This window comes from Rhinopithecus roxellana, chromosome 2, assembly GCF_007565055.1.
Source record: "Rhinopithecus roxellana isolate Shanxi Qingling chromosome 2, ASM756505v1, whole genome shotgun sequence".
NCBI classification, from domain to species: domain Eukaryota; kingdom Metazoa; phylum Chordata; class Mammalia; order Primates; family Cercopithecidae; genus Rhinopithecus; species Rhinopithecus roxellana.
The window spans coordinates 119,284,809-119,307,960 of NC_044550.1; the positions used below are offsets into that span (position 1 = coordinate 119,284,809).

At 33.7% G+C, this 23,152-nt stretch overlaps 1 protein-coding gene across 2 annotated transcripts in view; it reads left to right on the forward strand.

Moving 5' to 3' along the window:
* GLRA3 (glycine receptor alpha 3) overlaps positions 1-23,152 on the forward strand; it is a 176,094-nt gene that overhangs the window by 112,780 nt on the left and 40,162 nt on the right. For both annotated transcript variants that reach the window (XM_030919270.1, XM_030919278.1), the window contains exon 5: positions 201-283. In XM_030919270.1, the coding sequence (XP_030775130.1) occupies positions 201-283 (83 nt within the window). The remainder of the gene's footprint in view (positions 1-200; positions 284-23,152) is intronic.

Below are 23,152 nucleotides of genomic sequence, written 5' to 3' on the forward strand. Positions count from 1 at the left end.
TATGAAGCTATCCAACCCCCAGTCCACCAAAGCCAGATTTGTGTATAAGGGCTATTTTATAGTAAGTAAGATACATAAGTTGGAGAAATTTTTACTTAAATCTGAGTTAGTCATTACCAAAGCAACATTGTTTCTCCTGTACAATAGAGTATTAATGTGATGTCATAAATTTCCTTTAAAAAAATTACTTTCACTTTCAGATTAACATTAACACTTTCCTGTCCAATGGATCTCAAGAATTTTCCCATGGATGTACAAACATGTATAATGCAACTGGAAAGCTGTAAGTATGAACCACCTACTTTTTAAAATACTTTTACAATATAGTAGATACAAACTTTGAATGCCTAAGATGGCTAATTTATTTTGTAATCATTTTGGTCACATATTTACTGAATAGGCATATAACCTTTCACCAGGTGCTGAAAATAATGACACCTACCAATACATGCACTCTACGCTATGAGAAAGAAACAAATCGAGGATCTAGAAATAACAGATTTTTAAAGCTTGAAATTTAGATACATGTTTCCATACACATCATCAGAAGTGAAAAGGATGGCAATCATTAAAAACAAACTATCACTTATTTATTGGGAGCCTCTTATCAACCAAGTATCTATATATATTTTTCTTATACTGACAACAAAGATATTGTTATCCCTGTGTTTTCAAATGTGAAAATGGTCATGTTGAATGATTGAATATTCGGCTCCAATTCACAAAGGTGACAATGACAAACTGCCTCCAAACTTATGCTGCTTCCGATAACCAATGTTTATTATTTTAATGTCACTCTGCTGGGTATGTTATGTATGTTATCTCAGAAGACTAAATTTCTCACACTTTCTCACAGATTTATTTAAACTTTCAGGTATTCCTCTAAATTTCTTCTTTCAAAGTAGACCCATATGCCTCACTGATTAATGTTAATACAGGTGAAATTTTCACATCCTACTCTTTCTCTGATCTATATAATCAGACCTAAATTAATTGTTTACAGTGTTTAATCTCATATAAAAATTAAGCAATATGCAATATTTTCTCTTATGACAGTATGTTATACGAGGGGGAATAAAAGGACTGTTTGACACATTCCTTGAGGAAAATTTGAAGGCCGATCCTCAGACTCCAGGTGTCAAAGACAAGGCTTGTAGTGTGATGGAGTTGTCACTAGATGGCGGACCAACTTTGTGGGGCAACGTGACTATCGCCCTCCCTCTCCCATTTGGTTTTACTTAAGAAGTGGAAATATGAATTTCTCTGATAACTCTTCCCCAGAAAATTTAAATTGATTATTTTTATAAGTAGTTCTTAAATAATTATCACACATATGGATAAAGTACTCACGTAAATGAGAGGAAATAAAATAAATTAAAATTTGGGGAGCCACTCAGCAATCAATCTATGTGGGGAGAAGCAGCAGAGTCGATTTTGAAATTGAAGAAGGGCAATTTGAGGACAGGCTGATTGTATATCTTCGTTGAAAAATTAAGTACATTTAGGGCACAGAGTTTAACAAATGTGCACGACCCTCTAAGTGGCACCCTAATTACTAAGTCCGGGGGCGGGGCGTGGATATTAATCAATAGGTGTGAGGAATGGTTCAACACATAAGGGGCAAGAAAATTGTTTGGTCCTTGCTGTACCTCTTAAAGATTATTTTAGTTAAATGAACCAAGATTATTTAAGAAGTTTTCATAATTTTCCAGCAAAAAGAACAGAAAGTAGGATAAAGCACACTTATGTGGAAGGTAGAAACAGGAGAGGTTGATTCACAGTGGATGTGAAGTCACTGACTTCCTGTGTGTCCGAGCGAAAAAGCTTAGACAAATGGGATCAGTTTAGAAGCACTGAGGAAGAAAGGGAACAGGGGATGAGAAACAAATGTTGATGGGACAATTGATAAAATCCATCTTAATATGTTTGAGATCTGGGAAATTTAGGTCTAAAGCCAAAGAGGGAGTGAAAAGTGAGATCAACTATTAAAAGCCATATACAGAGTGGTTCAAGGAATCAGATGAAATAGCTGAAGAGGAGAATGTAGAGGAAAACAAAACATGAACAAGAACAGACCCTTAAGAAATGCCTGCATTTAGAAGTTGTTGGAAAAAATTCCAGACAAAGGCAAGGATGGCAGATTAAAATCAACACTGTTCAACCTCAGAAGAGAAAGGACTGTGAAGGAGTTCAGTGTAACAAAATCAAATGCTGCAAAGAAAGTTTTGTAAGGTGCTTGAAAAAAGCAACTGTTACTGTTAACAAAGACAAATGTGATTAGACTAATGATGGTCAAAGCTGGAATCTAAAAAGGTTTTGTTTTTTTTTTAGGTGAGTGATGAGGAAGTGGGAGCAGTGAGTGAAATCTCTTATTCCACGAATGTTACTTATTAAAGAAAGATGAGAAAAAGTACAGTGCCTGAGGGTTGGTTAGATCACTGGGCTCCTGTTTTGAGTAAGGAAAGCTTACTGGTGCTATTTTGCAGGGCACAAAAGCTGACATAGTAAGACCTCTCATGTGTCTGCCTTTCTCAGAACATTTCTCAACATAAGAAAAGAGAGTCTCTTTTCTTTTCCCCTTTGTTTCTTAATTCCTCTATAAGAAATACGAGTGGGTTGTTCAAGGGGTTAATATTTCAGTCATTAAGTACTTCCTGCTCTTATTAGGAATTAATTTTAATTTAGCTCACCATAGAGACTTTGTTTATTAAACTCCCACAGCAGATGCTAATGTCAGTCAAAGTAGAACCTTCTGAAGACTTTTTTTTCTTAAAACTTTTTTAGGACAATTACATATATATACACACACACATATAATATATAATACATACATATATATTAAGAAATACCTACATTTCTGCGTACATATGCATATACGTGTATATATATATTCATACATATGAATCTACATATATGTGTGTATATATATGTTTTAAGAAAAATTTATATCTATCTTTTTCTTTCTCTTTAAATAGTGGCTAAAATGTCAAGATAAAAGATTGTAAATCAGTGGAACCCACTGGAAAGTAGGCAAAAAATGTTTAACCTACTGGAAAGCAAGAGCTGTAAGAATCCCAGGGTCCACTTTTCAATGAAATCTGACTGCAAAAAGGGAGAAAAGAAAATGTTCAATAATATTAAGACATGGGAAGCAGGCAAAAAGGAAACAAATTTAAAAGCAAACACTTTAATGGCTTGTAATGGTACAACTTCCTTAAATTCAGTAAAAGTTCAATAAGTATATGTCAATGGTCAAGACTGTTCCAAGTGGCCTGGGAAATATTCTTTCATTTAGGCATCAATTGAAAAATATTTACCAAATACCTAATATATTCCACATATTATGTTGGGTGGTATAACAACAAATGAAGCAAAAAAGTCTCTGCTTTCAAGAATTTCAGAGCCTACCTGAAATATAATGATATAAATTATATTTATGCCAATATAATAATTCAATTAAAGGTAATAAGCAAATGTTAATGGTATACTGTTAAAACAGAGGAGAAAGTGAATAAGAGAAGAACAAAATTAGCAATGAATAACTAACTTAGAAAAGACTATCTTGTCTAAACTATCAATGGTCTTATGCCTTCAAAAGTACATATTTACGACTTATAATTGAAACCATAGATGATACAGAATTCCTAGTTAGAGGAAAAGAAATTACTGGGGAAGAGGCTTATGCAAGGAAAATCCAGGCTAAGAGAAGACTTACATTAGAAATTATGAGAAAAAAAACGTATGAGTTAAGGATAATATCAAAGAACAAAAATAGAATAAAAGGGTTAAATTCACTTAGGAAAAAAAGAGATTCTCAAGCTAGATGTTAATAAATACCAAGATCCAACAATATGTTGACAACTAGACACTTTCTAAGAGTACCACGCAAAAAAAAAAATAATAATTTAGTAAAGAAAAATTTTAAAAAATGTATATGTGAGAAATGTACCTTGAAAAAGTCCAGAATAATTTTAATCAGAAAAAAATTAATGTCAGAAAAAAATTATGAGGCACAAATACTTGAAGTAGCATGCTGGTAAAAAATCAATATACAGTGGCTCACGCCTTTAATCCCAGCATTTTGGGAGGCCAAGGCAGGTGGATCACTTGAGGTCAGGTATTTGAGACCAGCCTAGCCAATATGGTGAAACCCCATCTCTACTAAAAATACAAAACTTAGCCAGCCATGGGGGCACTGGCCTGTAATCCCAGCTACTCGGGTGGCTGAGGCTGGAGAATCGCTTGAACCCAGGAGGCAGAGGTTGCAGTGGGCCAAGATGGCACCACTGCACTCAGCCTGGGTTACAGAGTGAGAGTCTTTCTAAAAAAAAAAAAAAAAAAAAAAAAAAAAAAAAAAAAAAAAAAAAAAAATTGATATATAATTAGGAAAATATAAGTATTTAACTATATAACTTCTAAATATATTAAGCAAAAGCAGGATGAACTGCATAAAAAACAGATAAATCAACAATTTACTGGATTATACAAGCACAGTATATTTGAACAAATCATAGAGAGAATTCTTACTGTTTCTTCGTTTAATTTTGTTTTTACCATATGGAAACATCTACAAAAATTGATTATGTTATACACCACCGAGGAAGTTTCAGTAACCTCTTATGAATCAACATGTTATAAAATTAGAAACCAATAACAATATAGAATTACTGTAAGTTACTACAAGTTCCCATACATTAGTATATATTAATATATACTTGCATAACTGGAATAAAAAACATGTACTAAATGACTATTTGTTTAAAGGTGAAAATTAAGAAAAACTTGATGTTGTTACAATGAAAGCACAATATATCAAAATTTCTAGATACAACTAAGCCAGATTTTTTTTAGTAGAAATGATTTCACTAAGCATTCTATTCAAAAAGAACAAAAAGACACAACAGAGTATCCAAAGAATCACAAAACCCCCTAAAACTGGTGCTTTGAAAAATCTCAGAATCTAGACACGTCCCTGGAGAAATAATTTAAATTAAAAAATTAGATTGATTGAATATAAAACATACAGAATGAAGAAATAGAAACAATCATAGTATGCCAGGTTAAAAGTAATGAAAGAAAATCCTGATCTATTCTATCTTTTTCAGTCATAGCTATGGAAAGGAAACTCAGACAAAACCTTTATTTGAAAACAAGAAGGAAGCCCAGGGGAAAAACATCCACGTAAATAGCTAACTTTGTTATAAATTAATGAGAATTTCCAAGAGCAGAGATAATAATGATGGGAACAACAGAAAACATTTTGAAAACCTGTTCAAATATTTGCTATATAAAAAGAAGAATTATGCATAAAGATGGTTTCCTCAAGTTTCCTCTCAATCAGGAGAACTGAATATTGCTATGTCTACATTAATCTGAAAAAAAGAAGGCGATTCATGGAAAAAGTGGGTCCAAGCTGATGTCTGTTTAACCATGCTGTGTTTTTTGTGAAAATATATGTTCCATTAAAAATTTACTTTGGGCTATGGGAAATTTTAGGATAGAGCTTGAATTAAGAATGTTTGTGCAAATATAGAGACATAACCTTAGAAATACTGCTTATTGAGACACGAATAAGCATGGAGACATGAAAATCAATGAGCTTTCTGGAGATAGCACAGAAAATGACAACCAAAAGAGAGCCAGAGAAAGACAGCATCATCAAGTTTCAGAAAAATTGGGGATAGAGGAAGAAGAGAAACAGAGAAAGACAATAAGGAACTCTGTGATATTTTAACAATATGTTTCCTAGAGGCTATTTGGAAAATATGATTAATCTAGTTTATTCATGGAGGGTAGAGTCATTAAAGGTAAAAAAAAATAGAAAATCAACATTTTGTCTTCTTCAATATTTAGGTGTAAAAATGTATTTGCTGCAACACAAGTGGTATTTATCATAGTGTTTCACTCTGCTGCGATTTAAAATAAAAATAAAATAACTACACTAAAGTTGAATCTTTACCGTTACAGTAATTTAGAAAGCTAACCCATCACTGAGAATTCCACTAAAGTCAAAGGAAAGAATGTGTCCCCGTTTATATGTTCCAAGTTCAGATGTTTCCCTTATCAAATTATAAAGGCCTCTCTGGGAATGTGCTTATTCCTCAAATCACAACAGAGTTTCATGTAACTGCTTGTATAACAGTCAGAAGTTCAACATACTATTTATTCCTCTGATCTAGAACATACTTAATTCAACTTCATTCTGGGATAAATATTATAAATGTTTGCTTTTGGTATGAAGGAAATGTGTTACGTTCATTTATTTCTCTCTCTTTTTAATACTCATTTTTCGATCTCAAGGTCAGTAAGAAGACATAGGCCAGTTCCCATGACAATATGCATCTCCAAAATTTACATTTTATTCTCAAAATTCATGTTTTATTAGGAGAAACCTAAGAAAATAACAATAAAAATATCAACCCATATATGCCACACAGAGAATTCTGCAATGAAGACTTTTCACTAACTGCTTTAAATTTGAGCCTCAATTTTTATGTTCAGTTCTTGATTGTAATAAATGAAACCAAGGAAAGTTCCTAGTGAAGATAAACTACTAAAGTGATCACTAACTTTCCTTCTCAGGATTAGATTGCATTAGTTTACTGATAACTTATCAGATGCCATTACCTGAATTATTTTAACCTGTATGAAGTGCTAGCAACATGGGGTAATTTTCAACAGATACGTTTTCATTTATATCACAAATACATTTTTACATAAATGCAATTATAAATTATTTTATTTGACACAAAACAAATAACTAATATAGAAGAGAAGGGGGCACAACTGACTATATTAAGACCTAGACTATATCCCTAAGGAATGTTTGGTGGAAGTTGGTGTACAGGACTAGAGGCAGGAAAAAAACTCAAGACTTAATTTTCTGTTTTTTATTTACATTAAAAGGAAAATTCCTAACTGTTTTTTTTTATTTGCCAGTTGGAAAAAAAAAAAAAAAAGCCATGAAGGATTTTTTTAATCATGTGAAAATATTGGATAATAGTTTCCTAGAATCAGAATAACAATTAAGAGCCATTGATGACACATGATTCATAAACTATTACTGTTTCCCTAAAAGGTCTAATTCTGTAGTTCATATCTAAAGAGGAGTATATTGCACTGCAGCCCAGGCAACAAGAGTGAAATTCCATCTCAAAAAAAAAAGAGGAATGTAGACAATAAAAGCGGAAAACCTCACCAATGCGTAAAAGTTAAAAAAAAATTATTTAGATTTGAAAAGAAAATATAAGAAAATAACTCAGTGAAGAAGTACTGCTTGCCAAAAAGAACAACCTAAATCTCTAAAATTACAGAGTAATTTTTAAGGGTCAACTTGAAAAAAAAAAAAAAAAAACACTAGCAAAAGCTTTCAGAAACTTGAAATATACTTTAATAGGATTGTTGGATAGAAATATCTAAAGATAGAATACACTTTAATGGGGTTTTGGGATAGAAAATTCTAAAGAGAGATGAGAGGTTTTTATGATTTTAATTTCTCAGATTCATTTAAAAACATGTTTGACATTACTCAGATCACTTACTCTGGAATTTATGCTAAATTACCTAAGGCAAAAGATAAGATTTGGTGATGATTTTTCACAATTATTTTATAATAGTCTCTACTGTCATCCAAGCTCTTTCATAATTTAAAAGTTTGGGTACTGTTCAAAATAATATTATGTTTTTTGTTTGCCTAGTGAGAAATACAGATGGTTCTTGTTTTCTGAGTATTTGTTGCTTAAACCTCTGCAGTTACAGTGTTAGCTAGAAAACAGAAGTCCTCCCAAGACAAAACTATACACCAATGAACTCACTACTTATAAAATAAATCCCCACTTAAACATTAAATATTCCATCCTATGCAACACCAATGGCCATTCTCTTCTAATCTGTCCACATCTTTCTAGGTTGAATTTTTACTGATCAGGTATTCTAAGCATATTGACCACAGTCAATCATATGGTCAAATTATGCTTCGAGAAGTTAAGTGACTTTCCCAAGGTCACACAACTGTGAAGTGGACAGAGAAAACAATATGATTTAATAGCTCACAAACTTTTCATACAACCATCGGTCATTTAAAAATCTATATGATGATTTCCAAATATTTATATATTGTAACTGTGGTATTCTTAAATTATCTCTGCAAGTTAAACATACCCAGTAATTTCATTTGTTTTCTCATGTGAAAAGACTTAGAGTTCCCTCCTTTGCCTATTTCCTTTCTCCTAGACGTCTTTCCATGTATTAAAATTGGCCTAAATCGAGACTGCAGAGTAGCGCTTCCCACTGGTGACAGTGCCAATCATTCTGTTACTATTGCAGTTTCAGATCACACATACATTAGAGATAGCTGCAAAACACTCTTAACTCAGAACACATCTACAGTCAGGTGAGTATTACAACTAAGTTCTATGTCCCCCATTCCATGTTTACTAAATTGGGTCCCTTGGATAAATACAAAGTATTTTACCTTTTTTTCTAGTTAAAGATCATCTTACTAGGTTTAGTACATAATTCTACTTTGATGATCCATGTCTCTACTGGTTAATCACCCAGAGAATTGAACAATATATCATTACACACTCCCAGAAGGACAGGACTGAAAGTCTTGCAACAGTGCACTAGAGGTATTTGTCTTGATTTATTACTACTGAAAAAATCAACAACTGCTTTTTCAATCAGCTATGAACTACTTAAATTGATATCAATTTCAACATTTTGAAATCCTTGTTTATAAGAAAAACATTAGAATTCATCAGATAGCTTGCTGAGAACACTGTAGTATCCCTTAATATTCTAGCATAGTTGGTAATTAGAGTATAATATGATATAAATGTAGCATGGCTTTTCCTTTATGACCCCAATTCTGGCTCCTACTGACCACAGCTTCCTGCTCTACCTGCTCCCAGATGTAATCTTAACTACTCTAGAATTGTATGGATTTGGTGTTAAGCTCCTTTAATTCACAGAATCTACCTGTTAATAAACTTGAAAATATTCTCAACATTAATCTCTTAGCAGCTTTGCAAAATTCTTTATCACCCCTCTGAGATTCCATACAGCATCAGCAATCTCATCTGCAAACATATTCATGCTCTGGAATTTTATTTTCCTTCAGAGAGAAGATATAGATAAAACGTTTATCTTTCTCTTGTCCTCCTCAAGCAGTGTTCCTATTCCCTCCTATTCTTATGGAACCCAGGGATCCCTTTCATGTTTGCATTTTCAACTTCAATATAGATACAATTAAATGTATCGCCTGAATACATCAAGAAAATATTTATTGTTATATTTGGTTTCAGTATTCTGTTTGGCTTATCATTTACCACCTTTACTTCACTTTTGTATACTTTTTCAGACAAGTTGCTAACAAAGGTGTTTGATATCAAATGAAATGCTTATTTATTTATTTCAACATTGTGCTTTTGTGGTTATTAACGATGTGGTTACCATAATCCTTATGTCAAATAAAACTGTGCTCTTCTCTCTGCCTAAAATGTGTTTCCGGAAGACACCAGGCCATTTCTGATACTCTTTTCTTAAGTTAGCTCTCTTCTCCCCAGTTGCTTCCTATCCCATTAAATTACAAATTTAGTTCAAAATACATATCACCATCTGAAGTGATTATTTTATTTCTGATAACATTTTTATTGCCCACCCCACCACCACCCACTACATGCAAGTTCCATGTAGACGGGAAAATGCCTCTCATCCCTCACTTATTATCACTAGAAATTCTAGCAAAAATTAAGACAGTGATCTCTTTGTTTCTCTTAATGACAGTCAATAATATGGTCATATTTTTTACAATGCAGCTAATATAGCTCACTTGTAGCCATATTTCACCCAAAGATCCATTCAAGAAAACATCAGGTTGGTTATTCAGAATGACTCCTCTCGTCTCTTACATAACTGCAAAGACGATTGAAGGCTAATTCATTGTGTTTACCCAGGTTATACTTTCAACTCATGTCATGATACCACAAGGTCTTCCGCACACTGTGCATCCATCATCTATTTCCTCCCCCAAAATGTCACCAGTCTTTTCTTCTTTTAGCTTTTGATTGTGGTAAAATCCATATCTTAGTCTGTATTTTGCTTCTGTGACACACCACCACAAGTTAGGTCATTTTTAATGGATACAAATGTATTGGCTCACAGTTCTGGAGGCTGGAAAATTCTAAATAAAGTTACCCGCCTTTATGTTTCAAAATATGAAAGTAACCCATTTCCATCAATGGATGAGTAGAGAAACAAAATATTATATACATACAATGGAATATTATTCAAACTTAAAAAGGAAGAAAATCCTGACATATACTATAACATAGATAAACTTTGAGAACTTTCTTAAGTGAAATAAGCCAGTCACACAAAGACAAATACTGTATGAATCTACTTACATATGAATTTAGAGCAGCTAAAGTCATATAAGCAAAATGTAGAATGGTGGTTCTCAGTGGAAAGAGGAAGTGGAGAATGGAGAGTTGTTTAATGAATCTAGAGTTTCAGTTTTGCAAGATGAAATAGTTTGGGAGATTGCTGGTACAACATTGTGAAGATACCAAATACGACTGAACTGAATGCTTAAAACGGTGGATGGTACATTTTATGTTTGTATATGGCTATACTTTGAACATGACAAGACCTCCATCTCTACAAAAAATTTATAAACCCAAAAAAGTAGCTGGGCGTGGTGACACCTGCCTGTAGTCCCAGCTACTTGGGAGGATCACTTTTGCCCAGGAGTTCGATGCTGCAGTGAGCTATGATTGCTTCACTGTACTCCAGCCTGGACAACAGAGTGAGACCTTATCTCTTAAAAAAATATAAATACATCAAAGATAAAAAAAAAAAACCCAAGACCAGTCAAGGCATTACTGCCTTACTATTCTCTATTCAAAACATTACACAACTTTCAGATACTGCTAAAGTGGTTTGGCTCACAGTGTCGGTTATGATTTGGGGCCTATTTGGTGAATTGATTGTTTCACAAATTTGAGCAGATCTGAACCTCCAATATCCTGGGAGGCAGACACAGAAAGTTTTCTCACAATCTGAAGTTTATTCCAAAAAGGTATTCAGGCAAGACCCTCTTATAACCTCTCCTAGAGTGGAATCCAATCAACCACGATGCCTTCCCTCATTAAAATGGGCTCAGGGTCAGGTCATTTTCAGATTTTAATTGAAATTTCTCAGAAAAATTTAAACTTTGTGCATTCAAAGTGTGGTAATTCTGTGAAGTTTTGAGAAATATGAACAAAGTTATTGTTGTGTTTGTCATTTAAGAAGAGCAATTGGGGTCACAAATCATATATCCACACTTTTCCCAAGAGAGAGGGGGAAACCTTAAGTCTGTGATATATGTTAAAATGTCTTATAAGACAATCGTTATAGGTCAGCTGTACCAGAAGTTTTAGAGAAAATGTAATTACTAAGAAGATACATAATTTACCGGACCAATAATTTAAATGAAACCACATGTAACGGCCTGATTTATGATAAGAGTATTCAAATGAAATGCACAAATTATAAATAAAAATGTTTTAGTTAAATACATTTTGACATAGCAGTTGTTCCTTGTCAGGTCAATAAGATGTACTTGAGCAATATTTCTCCTAGCAATAGTCAGCATGTGCCAAGAGTGAGCATTTTCTTCCTTCTGCTTTTTGAATTCCAGCTGCTAATTAAGAACATAAGCATTGGCAAACTGGGTCAAACTAGAAATCTCTCTCTGTCTCCACCCTAACGCTGCCTAACTTTTGAGATAGCCAGACCAAATATGATTCTGATTTGCTTTTAAAATGAAATGTGAATCTAAAATTTATTAGTAAATCTTTAAACTCATTTTCAACTTAAGTGTATTCACAGCCCACATTCTCCCTTCGAATAAGTGCTTCTTTTATATATTTACCCACTGTGCAAAGTTTTGTGTAACCTCTTTTCTCGTGTGTAGTCTTTTAAGCTATTTTTAAACCACTAAAGATTTTATGATTTTAAAAAGTGATAATGTAATAAATTTGAATGATTTCTTCAAAATTGGTATGTTTGTGCTAGGAAATTTTAATACAAAGAAACAAACCAAAATGAATGCATTAGTAGCCTCTACTCACAATCCTCCTTTCTAGCCTTAGCTACTTTGTTTGCCTCATTACCAGTTACCTTTTACTTTCTCTTCCTTACTTTCTCTCCCTCTCTCTCTGTCATACATATACATTTGTGTTTGTCTCTATGAATACATATGTGTATATAAACATATATGTGTATATATACATATACTATATGAATGATTATAAACCCAAAAGATATTTCAAACAAAATACAGTAAATTTAAAAGCATTTTTGTACCAAACTCATATTAACATTGCCGGTTTATGTCAGATTTAAGGTTTTTTACCTAATCTCATGGACATAAAATTGTATTTTATTGTATTTACGTCTCTTTTAGTTTCAGCTTTTTTTCCTACATACTTAGTAACTATTGCTGTTTCTTCTGTAACTTGCCTATTTAAACCATTAATATAGAATTATCTTTTCATTTTTATAATATTATTATATTAAAGTATATTATATTGTATCATATTTGTTACACGTTATTTTCCATATGTTATTCACATTTTAACTTTACAATACCTTTCACAGTAAAGTTTTAAATATACATATAGTTAAATTTGTTTTTCTTAATAAGTTATGCTTTGTACATGCCAATGTTACAAAATATTATCACGTATTTTAATCCAGAACTTGTATAGCACAAATTATGTTTATATTTTAAATAAAATTAGATTTTATTTTTGCATCACTCCTTTTTCTAGAATTTTTTCTCATCATCTTTTATTAAAATTTTGCCATGTTAATTTAAAGCATCATTTTTTTAATGATATTGATTCTTCCTATCCATTAGCATGATATGTTTTCCATTTGTTTGTGTTTTCTCTGATTTTTTTAAGGAGTGTTATGTAATTCTCATTGTAGAGATCTTTCTTTCAAATGCCTGGTTATTCCTAGGTATTTTATTATTTTATTATTTCGTGCCAATTGTAAATTGAATTGCCTTTCTGATTTGGCTCTCAGTTTGGCTGTTGCTGGTGTGTAGGAATGATAGTGATTTTTGTGCATTGATTTTGTATCCTGAAACTTTGCTGAAGTTGTTTATCAGCTGGAGGAGCTTTCGAGCCAAGACTATGGGGTTTTCTAGATATAAAATCACGTCATCTACAAACAGAGGTAGTTTGACATCCTCTCTTCCTATTTGGATATCCTTTATATCTTTCTCTTGCCTGATCACTTTAGCTAGGACTTTCAATACTATGTTGAATAAAATTGGTGAGAGAGGACATTCTCGTCTTGTGCCAGTTTTCAAGGGGAACGCTTCCAGCTTTTGACTATTCAGTATGTTGGCTGCATGTTTGTCAGAGATAGCTCCTATGACTTTGAGGTATTTTCCTTCAATACCTAGTTTATTGAGAGTTTTTAACATGAAGCAGTGTTGAATTTTATCGAAAGCTTTCTCTGAATCTATTGAGATAATCATTTGGTTTTTGTCTTTTGTTCTATTTACATAATGAATCACATTTATTGATTTGCATATGTTGAACCAACGTTGCATCCTGAGAATGAAGCCTACTTGATCATGGTGTATTAGCTTTTTGATGTGCTGCTGTATTCAGTTTGAAATTATTCTGTTGAGAATATTTGCACCGATGTTCATCAAGGATATTGGCCTGAGGTTTTCTTTTTTGTGTGTGTCCTTGCCAGGATTTGGTATCAAGATGATTCTGGTCTCATATAATAAGTTGGGGAGGAGTCCCTCCTCCTCAGTTTTTTGGAATAGCTTCTGTAAAAATGGTACCAGCTCTTCTTTGTACATCTGGTAAAATTCAGAGCTACGATTCTGTGAATCCATCAGCTCCCGGGCATTTTTTTTTTTTTTTTTTTTTTTTTTTTTTTTTTTTTTTTTTTTTGGTTGGTAGGCTATTTATTACTGATTCAATTTTGGAGGTTGTTATTGGTCTGTTTAGGGAATCAATTTCTTCTTGGCTTAGTCTTGGGAAACTGTACGTGTCCAGAATTTAAGCATCCCTTCTAGGTTTTCTAGTTTGTGTGTGTAAAGGTGTTCATGGTAGTTTCTGATGGTTGTTTTTATTTCTGTGGAGTCAGTAGTAACATTTCCTTCATCATTTCTAATTATATTTATTTGGACTTTCTCTCTTTTCTTCTTTATTAGTCTAGCTAGTAGCCTAGTTTTATTAATGTTTTCAAACAAACAAACAAACAAACAAACCACTGGATTCTTTGATATTTTGAATGGCTTTTTTGTGGCTTGATTTCCATCTGAGCCACTCTGATTTTTGTTATTTCTTGTCTTCTGCTAGCTGTGGGGTTGATTTGTTTTTGCTTCTCTAATTCTTTCCATTGTGAAGTTAAGTTGTTAATTTGAGATCTTTCCACCTTTTTGATGTGGACATTTAGTGCTATCAGTTTCCTCCTTAACGCTGCCTTAGTTGTGTCCCAGAGGTTCTGGTATGTTGTATCTTTGTTCTCATTATTTTCCAAGAACTTGATTTCTGCCTTAATTTTATCATTTACCCCAAAGTCGTTCAGGAGTATGTTGTTTAATTTTCATGTATTTGCATGCTTTTGAGCAATTTTCATAGTGTGGACTTTTGTTTTGATTGCACTGTGGTTCAAAAGTGTGTTTGGTGTGATTTCATTAGTTTTAAATTTGTAATTTGTTGAGGATTGTTTTATGTCCAATTACATGGTCAATTTTAGGGTATGTGCCATGTAGTGAAGAGAAGAATGTATATTCTGCTGGTTTTGGGTGGAAAGTGCTGTAAAGGTCTATCAGATCCTTTTGGTCCAATGTCAAGTTTACATCCTGAATATGTTTTTTACTTTTCTGACTTGACGATCTGACTAATACTCTCAGTATAGTGCTGAAGTCTCACACTATTATTGTGTGAGAGTCTATTTCTCTTTGTGGGTCTCTAAGAACTTGCTTTATGAATCTCGGTGCCCCTGTGGTAGTTGCATATCTATTTAGGATAGCTAGGTCTTCTTGTTGAATTGAACCCTTTACCTTCTTTGTCATTTTTTATCTTTTTTAGTTTTAAATCTGTTTGGTCTAAAACTAGGATTGCAATCCTCGCTTTTTCTGTTTTCCATTTGCTTGGTAGATTTTCCTCCATCTCTTTACTTTGAGCAATGAGTGTCGTTACCTGTGAGATTGGTCTCTTGAAGACAGTATACTATTAGGTCTTTTTTTTAAATCCAGCTTGCCACACTGTGCCTTTTAAGCGGGGCATTTAGCCCATTTACATTCAAGGTTAGCCCGAAGCAATTTACAGATTCAATGCTATTTCTATAAAATTACCAATGACGTTCTTCACAGAACTAGAAAAAAAAAAATTTTAAACGCATGTGGCACCGAAGAAGAGCCTGAATAGCCAAGGCAATCCTAAGCAAAATATAGAGACATCATGCTACCTGAATTTAAACTATACTACAAGACTAGAGTAACCAAAAGAGAAGGGTGCTGATACAAAAACAGACATATAGACGAACTGAACAGAATAGAGAGCCCAGAAAGAAGACAAAACATCTATGATCATCTGATCTTTGAAAAAGTTGACAAAAACAATCAATGGGGAAGAGATTCCCTATTCAATAAATGGTGCTGGGATAACTGGCTAGTCATATGCAAAAGATTGAAGCTGGACTCCTTCCTTACACCATATGCAAAAATCAACTCAAGATGTATTAAATATTTAAAGGTAAAACCCAATTCTGTAAAAACCCTAGAAGATAACTTAGGAAATACCATCGCGGACATAGCAATGGACAAAGATTTCATGAGAAAGACACCAAAAGCAGTTGCAACAAAAGTGAAAATCAGCAACTGGGAACTAATTATATTTAAGAGTTTCTGCACAGTAAAAGAGACTATCAACAGAGTAAACAGACAACCCACAGAATGGGAGAAAATATTTGCAAACTGTGCATCTGACAAAGGCCTAAAATCCAACATCTATAAGGAATTTTAACAAATTTACAATAAGAGAACATACAACCCCATTAAGAAGCGGGCAAAGGACACAAACAGACACTTTTCAAAAGAAGACAAGTGGCCAGCACATTTTTTCGTATGAAAAAAAGTTCAACATCACTGACCATTAGAGAAATGCAAGTCAAAACTACAATGAGATATGATCTTACACTAGTCAAAATGGCTATTACTAAAAAGTCAAGAAATGACAGATGCTGGTGAGGTTGCAGAGATAAGGGAACATTTACTCACAGTTAGTGGGAGTGTAAATAAGTTCAACCATTGTGGAAAGCAATATGGCCATTCCTCAAGGAACTAAAAGCAGAACTACCATTCAACCTGGATATTACTGGATATATACTATTACTGGATATATACTCAGAAGAATATAAATCATTGTACCATAGAGACACATGCACACGAATGTTCATAGCAGCCCTATTCACAATAGCAAACACTTGAAATCAACCTAAATGCCTATCCATGACAGGTTGGATAAAAGGATAAAGAAAATGTGGTACATATACAACAAGGAATACTATGCAGTCATAAAAAGAACAAGAGAATGTATTTTGTGGGAACACCGATGGAGCTGGAGGCTATTATCCTTAGCAAACTAATGCAGGAAGAAAAAAACAAATACCTCATGTTCTCACTTATAAGTGGGAACCAAATGATAAGACCTTATGAACACAAGGAAGGGAACAACAGACAGTGTCATCTACTTGAAGTGGGAGAGGAAGAGAAGGGAGAGGAGCAGAAAAAACAACTATTGGATACTGGACTTAATACCTAGGTGATGAAATAATATGTACAGCAAAGCCCTGTGACATGTGTTTACGTATGCAACAAACTTTCAAAGGTACCCTCAAACCTAAAATTTAAAACTGAATAAATAAATACAATAATAAAAAATAAAAACTACAAAACAAAAAGTGTCATTTTTACCTTAAATTTCCACACATAGATCTGATTTTGGACTCTATTTCAAATGATTTATCTACATTGTGCATTTCTGAGGTTATTTAAATACATTATTGTGAAAATGTTATTCTCTCAGAATTGAGCCATAATTTCAATGCAGTGTAAATGAAAATCCTAACATGATTTTCAATTGGATATTAATCTGAAATATGAAAGTCTATACACGGCAAAGGTAGTTTTGAAAATAATAAAGAAGTAGGCCCTTCTAACAGAGAACAAAATATACAAATAAAGTTATGGTGTTTAAATAATTTCTAAGCCAATGTGTACACATTATGTTTTTTCTCACTTATAAATGAGAACATGCAGTATTTGTCTTTTTTGTCTGACTTGTTTTATTTAAGATAATGGCCCCCAGTTACATCTATATTGATGCAAAAGGTATAGTTTCATTCTTTTTATGGCTGAATAGTATTCCATTGTATATATGTTCCACATTTTCTTTATCTAGTCATCCATTGATGGAGATCCATGGTTTGAAATCTGTTTTTTCTGAAACTAGGATTGCAACTCCTCCTTTTTTCTGCCTTCCATTTGCTTGGTAAATTTTTCTCCCTCCCTTTATTTTGAGCCTGTGAGTGTTATTATTTGTGAGATAGGTCTCTTGAAGACAGCATACCATTAGGTCTTGCTTTTTTTTTTTTTTTTTTTTTTTTTTTTTTTTTTTTTTTTTTTTTTTTTAATGCAACTTACAACTCTATGCCTTTTAAGTGGGACATTTAGCCTGTTTACATTCAAGGTTAGCCTAGAGCATTTTTTATATTCATAAATAATCCACATCTTTGCTACTGTGAATAGTGCTGAAGAACATATGGACAGAGTGTAGAATGATAGACAGTGGAAACTCAGAAGGCTGACAGGGTAGGAAGAGGGGGAGGCTGAGAAGTTACTTAATGGATATAATATACATTATTTGGGTAACGGATACTCTAAAAGCACTGATTTCAATGCTAAGCAATCTATGCATGTAACAAAATTACACTTGTACTCGATACATTTATGTAAAATAAAAAGAAGTCAGGCTTCAGAGGCCTTTTCTGCATCTCTCAAGATTACATCTACATCTTACTTTGCTGCTACACAGATATTCACATTGCTATGGTCCATTTGATATTCCACTATCTTACTGTGATACTTGCAAATAGTACAATTATTAAATGTGTATACATACTTAGATTTCTAAATTTTATCTTTGGTTCCTTTGATCAGTCTTCCTATTTCTATAACAGGACCAAATGCTTCTTATTGTTTTATTTTATAGTGCATTTTATTTAGACAGATTTGTAAAGCTATACTTAAGTATATTATAAAACCAAAGGGTTGGAAAAGCCTTAGTTAGAGTTCATCTACTTTAACTAAACCAGTTAGTTTTAACTAAAACATTGAATGTCTCTTATAACATTCCTGAAAAATGATTTCCCAGCCTCTGCTTTTGGGAAACTTATCACCTTAAAATACTATGATCAGACAATTCCATTAGATACTCTTATTTCTATTTAAATGAAATGTACCTCTTTGGATTTTCTATTTTGATTATTACTTTCCTGTCATCACTTTTCTCTTCCAAAGCATTCTCCAAGATTCTTTATAGCTCTTCCTCTTCATTTATATATTATCTCTCTGATGTTTCCAAATAATCAATAATTTTAATTAGTATATGTAGATAGTGGTTTTTAACTTATATCTTTAATCCTAAACTCATTTCCAATATCTAGTTCCACAATTTCAACTACCTTCAACATATAAGTCAATGTTGTGACTTCTTAGGCTCAACACCTGCATCCTCTTCTACCATCTCAAATTCAAGGCAACCCAAAATAAAGCAACACACACACACACACACACACACACACACACTTCCTCCTTCCCCTTTATATCTTCTCTATTTCTAATTCAAATATTCAAGCACCTGCTATATGCTGGCCATGTACTATTTTAGGTAATAGAAAATATGCCACTGACTAAAAGAGAATAAATTTCTTTTTCTATAAAGAGTAAATTCTAGGAGACAAAGTGGGAAAACAAAATAAAAACCCTGATGAATATATATAATGTCAAAACCTGATGAATATATATATATATATATATATAAATATAATGTTAGGTAAGGATAAGTACTATGGAAAAAATACACAGAAAATAGGTAAGGTAGAGTAACTGGAGGAAATGTGTTTTATTAGATGGTCAAAGAAAGCTACTCTAATGTCATGAGGTTTGACATACAAGCAAATATTGTTGCATAGCTACTTGTCAGTGACTTAGACTGAAAACTTTGAAATTTTCCTTTTTTTCCTTTAAACACATAGTTAATTATGTGCCAATTTTGGTTAAATTATCTACTGAAATGTTACCTCTGACTTATAATCCTTGTGGACCATTGCAGAAGAATGAGAGGGTTTTCGTTTTTTGGTTTTGCTTTGTTTTGCCTTCTTATGAAAGCAAAAAACTTTAAGTCTCTTAAAGATTAATTGCAATGTGGAATTGGAAATCATATCAATGAACTCTTCCTACTCTTTTAAGTTAAAACGAACTTGTCTATCTTGCACTTTGAATGGGTCGTGTATGCTTTTTAAACATGTTTTGGTCATTTCGAAAATATCAGATTGATGAGTTATTTAGATCTTCCAAACAGCTGACACACTTCATTGTACACATCAAAATATCACATTTGTTGATGTCACCATCAAGCCCATCAAAAATCTTTAAGTATTGGAAAGCTATCAAGCTCATGGTGTAACAACAATTTCTCCAAAATTCCAACTTTGACTTGAAAGTTCAAAATTTATCATTGACAGCAAATACTGTCTGTTGTTTCCCTTAACATGACAAGTTCAGATAAGTTCACTTCCTCCATCTTTGAGAAAATGGTCTGCCAAATACCTAGGCACAGTAACCACAGTTTCCACCCATTTTTTTTCACATAAAAAATAGTATTTCACAAAAAACCCAAGCTAGTCCCGGCTTGGAACTCAAAGACACCAGTGATTCTCCTTGAAAGAATCATATTACAGCTTGCAGCTGAGTATTTTGTGCAGACTTCCCATTTTGACATACAGAATATTAAAAGGTACTTACATAGGGTCCAAATTTAATAAAATTAATCATTGTTAGTGCTTCATCAAAGATCAAGAACATTCTGAATTAAAAGTGGCATTGTTTTCACTATAAGATATTTACTGTTTCATAAGGGATCAAAGACATTCATAAATAAAAATGGGATTATTTTTGCTGCAAGATGTGGCAGTAAAAATACAGTAACTCCTAGCACAGTTTGGTGCCAGCCCCTTTATTTGTGCAAAAGCACTAGAAGTTTTACCCACCATTGTTTTTTCAACATCAGGGCAAATGTTGACACAATGAAAAAGGCAAATGATTGTGAAAGCAGTTTTGACCTTGTGAATTCCATGAAAGAATCCTGCTAGAGTAATGCTACTCAGTTACAATTTTTGTGGTTCGCCACTTGCTCAAAAGATTCCAATGATCAAACTTTTAAACTGGAAATTTAAACTTAACATCATCTTACATTATTTGTCACTTTATATGCTTCTTCATGCAAACTGGCTCTAGACAAATGAAGCGGTTCCCATTGCTATTATAAACCTTGGGAGTTCGCAGTTTCTTTCAAATGATTTTGCTGCTTCTTGAGCCTGAAGTGCCTCACCTTTTGCATACTTTATATGCAGACCCTGCCTTGTTTTCAAGATCCAGCTCAAATGGGGCCTAGGTAGATATCACAGAACCCTGTGCTAAAAGGAAACAGCACTTTCTGCGTCTCCCATGCCACTTACTCTTTACTCGGCAATAATATATCACATTGCCTGAAGCCTAGCAGGACATCTTCCATACAGTTGGTACTCAGTGAAGAACTCTTTGATAAAACCAGCGTTTGGTTTCACTAAGCCATTTGTTTATGTGTTTTATGGTAGCTAACATACGAGGTTGTTGACTGAACATACGAGGTTAGGGTTAATGTCTGCTCCCTGAATAAATTAGTATTCATTGGGAAGCTTACTGTGGTATAAGGTAATTCAGCTCACAATCTTGATCTCATTAACCAGTCTGTTCTCTTTAACATTCTCAGACTTGTATAAAGATCTACCAACCAACAGCATAAGGATCTTAAAACATTTTGAATTGTGTGAAAAAGTATTGATTTTTAAAAATTATGTCTGAGAGTTTGTTGAGACAAGATTACCACTTAGTTGTTATCATTAACAACCGGTAAGTTGCTCAAATAAAGGAATTGCCCCAACCATTGTCTCTTACTATCTTCCTTCCGGTTTCAAACTTAAGTACCTTTGAATCATAATGAAGTGGTATAGTATGATATGAAATACACATACCTAAACTAATGTGGATGACTGTTTGAAACAAAAGCAAGATACATATACTGTCTATAAATTGTATTAGCAACTAAATAAAGCTTGTCTTTGAAGGAATTTCATAAAGCTAGTTTCATTTCACAGAACACCTTGAGAAAATTTTAGAATATAAAAACAAAATGAAATTTCAGGTCATTTTTCCATTCATCTGTCTAAATTGGGACACAATCTCACATATTTTGTCTTCAGTGATTATAGGTGTGGAAGAATGAGAAACATGTCTTATCTAGCAGGAGGTAGAATTGGTGCCTATTTTAGTATCCTTAAATCTTTGAGAAATGTGCATCTACTTTCTCAGTAAAATGGTATTTATAATGGACATATTAAAGGACTTATGAATGAAAGTGAAAGCTTTCTATTATTACCAATCAAATCATTATTAATTTCAGGGGTCAATGAAATAAATGTATTCTAGTATAAGCAAGTATTAAGTCCCTACCATGTTAAATCCATCAGCCTATGGGACAGTCCTTCAGGTTCTCACATCTGTTCTGGAGTCAAAATTCAGATGTAGATGCATGCTTCTTTCAATCTCAGTGACTTCACAAACTCTACCAAATAGTGCTTGCTTCATAATGAGCCATCACGCTGATGATATTTCTGCTGAAAACTTCAGCAGCAGAATCCCATACAGTCCAAAGAGATCTGGTCAGTGATGCTCTTGCTACTACCATTTCCACTGCCTGTAGAGTGGATGCTGTGAGGTATACCTAAGGGTCAAGCGTGGTAGGGCATCTGGCTCCAGTCACTACCACCACAGCTGGATCAGATTTCACTGTGTCTGGGAGAGTTTTCCCAGGTATTGGGGAGGGTGGAGGGTGATCAGTTCCTTTCCCTACTCAGTGTTCTATTCAGCCTAACCTACTCCATGCCGTTTCCAGTCACTCACATAGCCTCTTCCCTACAATACAAGCTTGTTTCCACGAGAATTTGTTTGGGACCATTTCCCTTCTGCGCTGCTTCACAGACCTGGAGCTTCTGCCTTTTCTTTTTTTTGAGACAGGGTCTTACTCTGTTGCCCAGGTTGGAGTGCAATGGTCGATCTCGGCTCACTGCAACCTCTGCCTCCCAGGTTCAAATTATTCTCCTGCCTCAGCCTCCCAAGTAGCTGGGATTAGAGGTGCCCACCACCAAGTCTGGCTAATTTTTGTGTTTTTTAGTAGAGATGGGCTTTCACCACATTGGCCAGGCTGGCCTCAAACTCCTGACTTCAGGTGATTGGCCTGCCTCGGCCTTCCAAAGTGCTGGGATTACAGACATGAGCCACTGCACCCAACTACTTTTAACATGTCGACCATTTGACTTGGTTCAGAGGCCACACCATGCCTCCTCTCTCTTTCTACCTCGGTGGTAGTTGTGCATCAAGAAACTCATTGATCAAAGTAACAACAGTTCTGCCCCACAGGTCCGATTCACTTTTGACTCATTTTCTGCAGTAGTCTTTAAACATACATTTCAACAGCTTCTCACTCAGAGGGAAGGAAAAGACAAAATTCTGCAGTTCTTAGGTACCGCCCATATAGAAATAGGAAATTTTAGTTTCCTAAAGGCTGCTGACCTATTACAAAATCCATTAATCAATTCTGTCCTGAATTCACTGATATTATATGCAAGAGTTTCCACCTCCACAAACTGTCCCTATTTAATGATTAAATCAAGGAGGTATTATGTGGTAGTACTTCCCCCCCACAGATGTTACAGTTGAAGTCATTTTCTTTGTGTGTCTGTTTTTCCC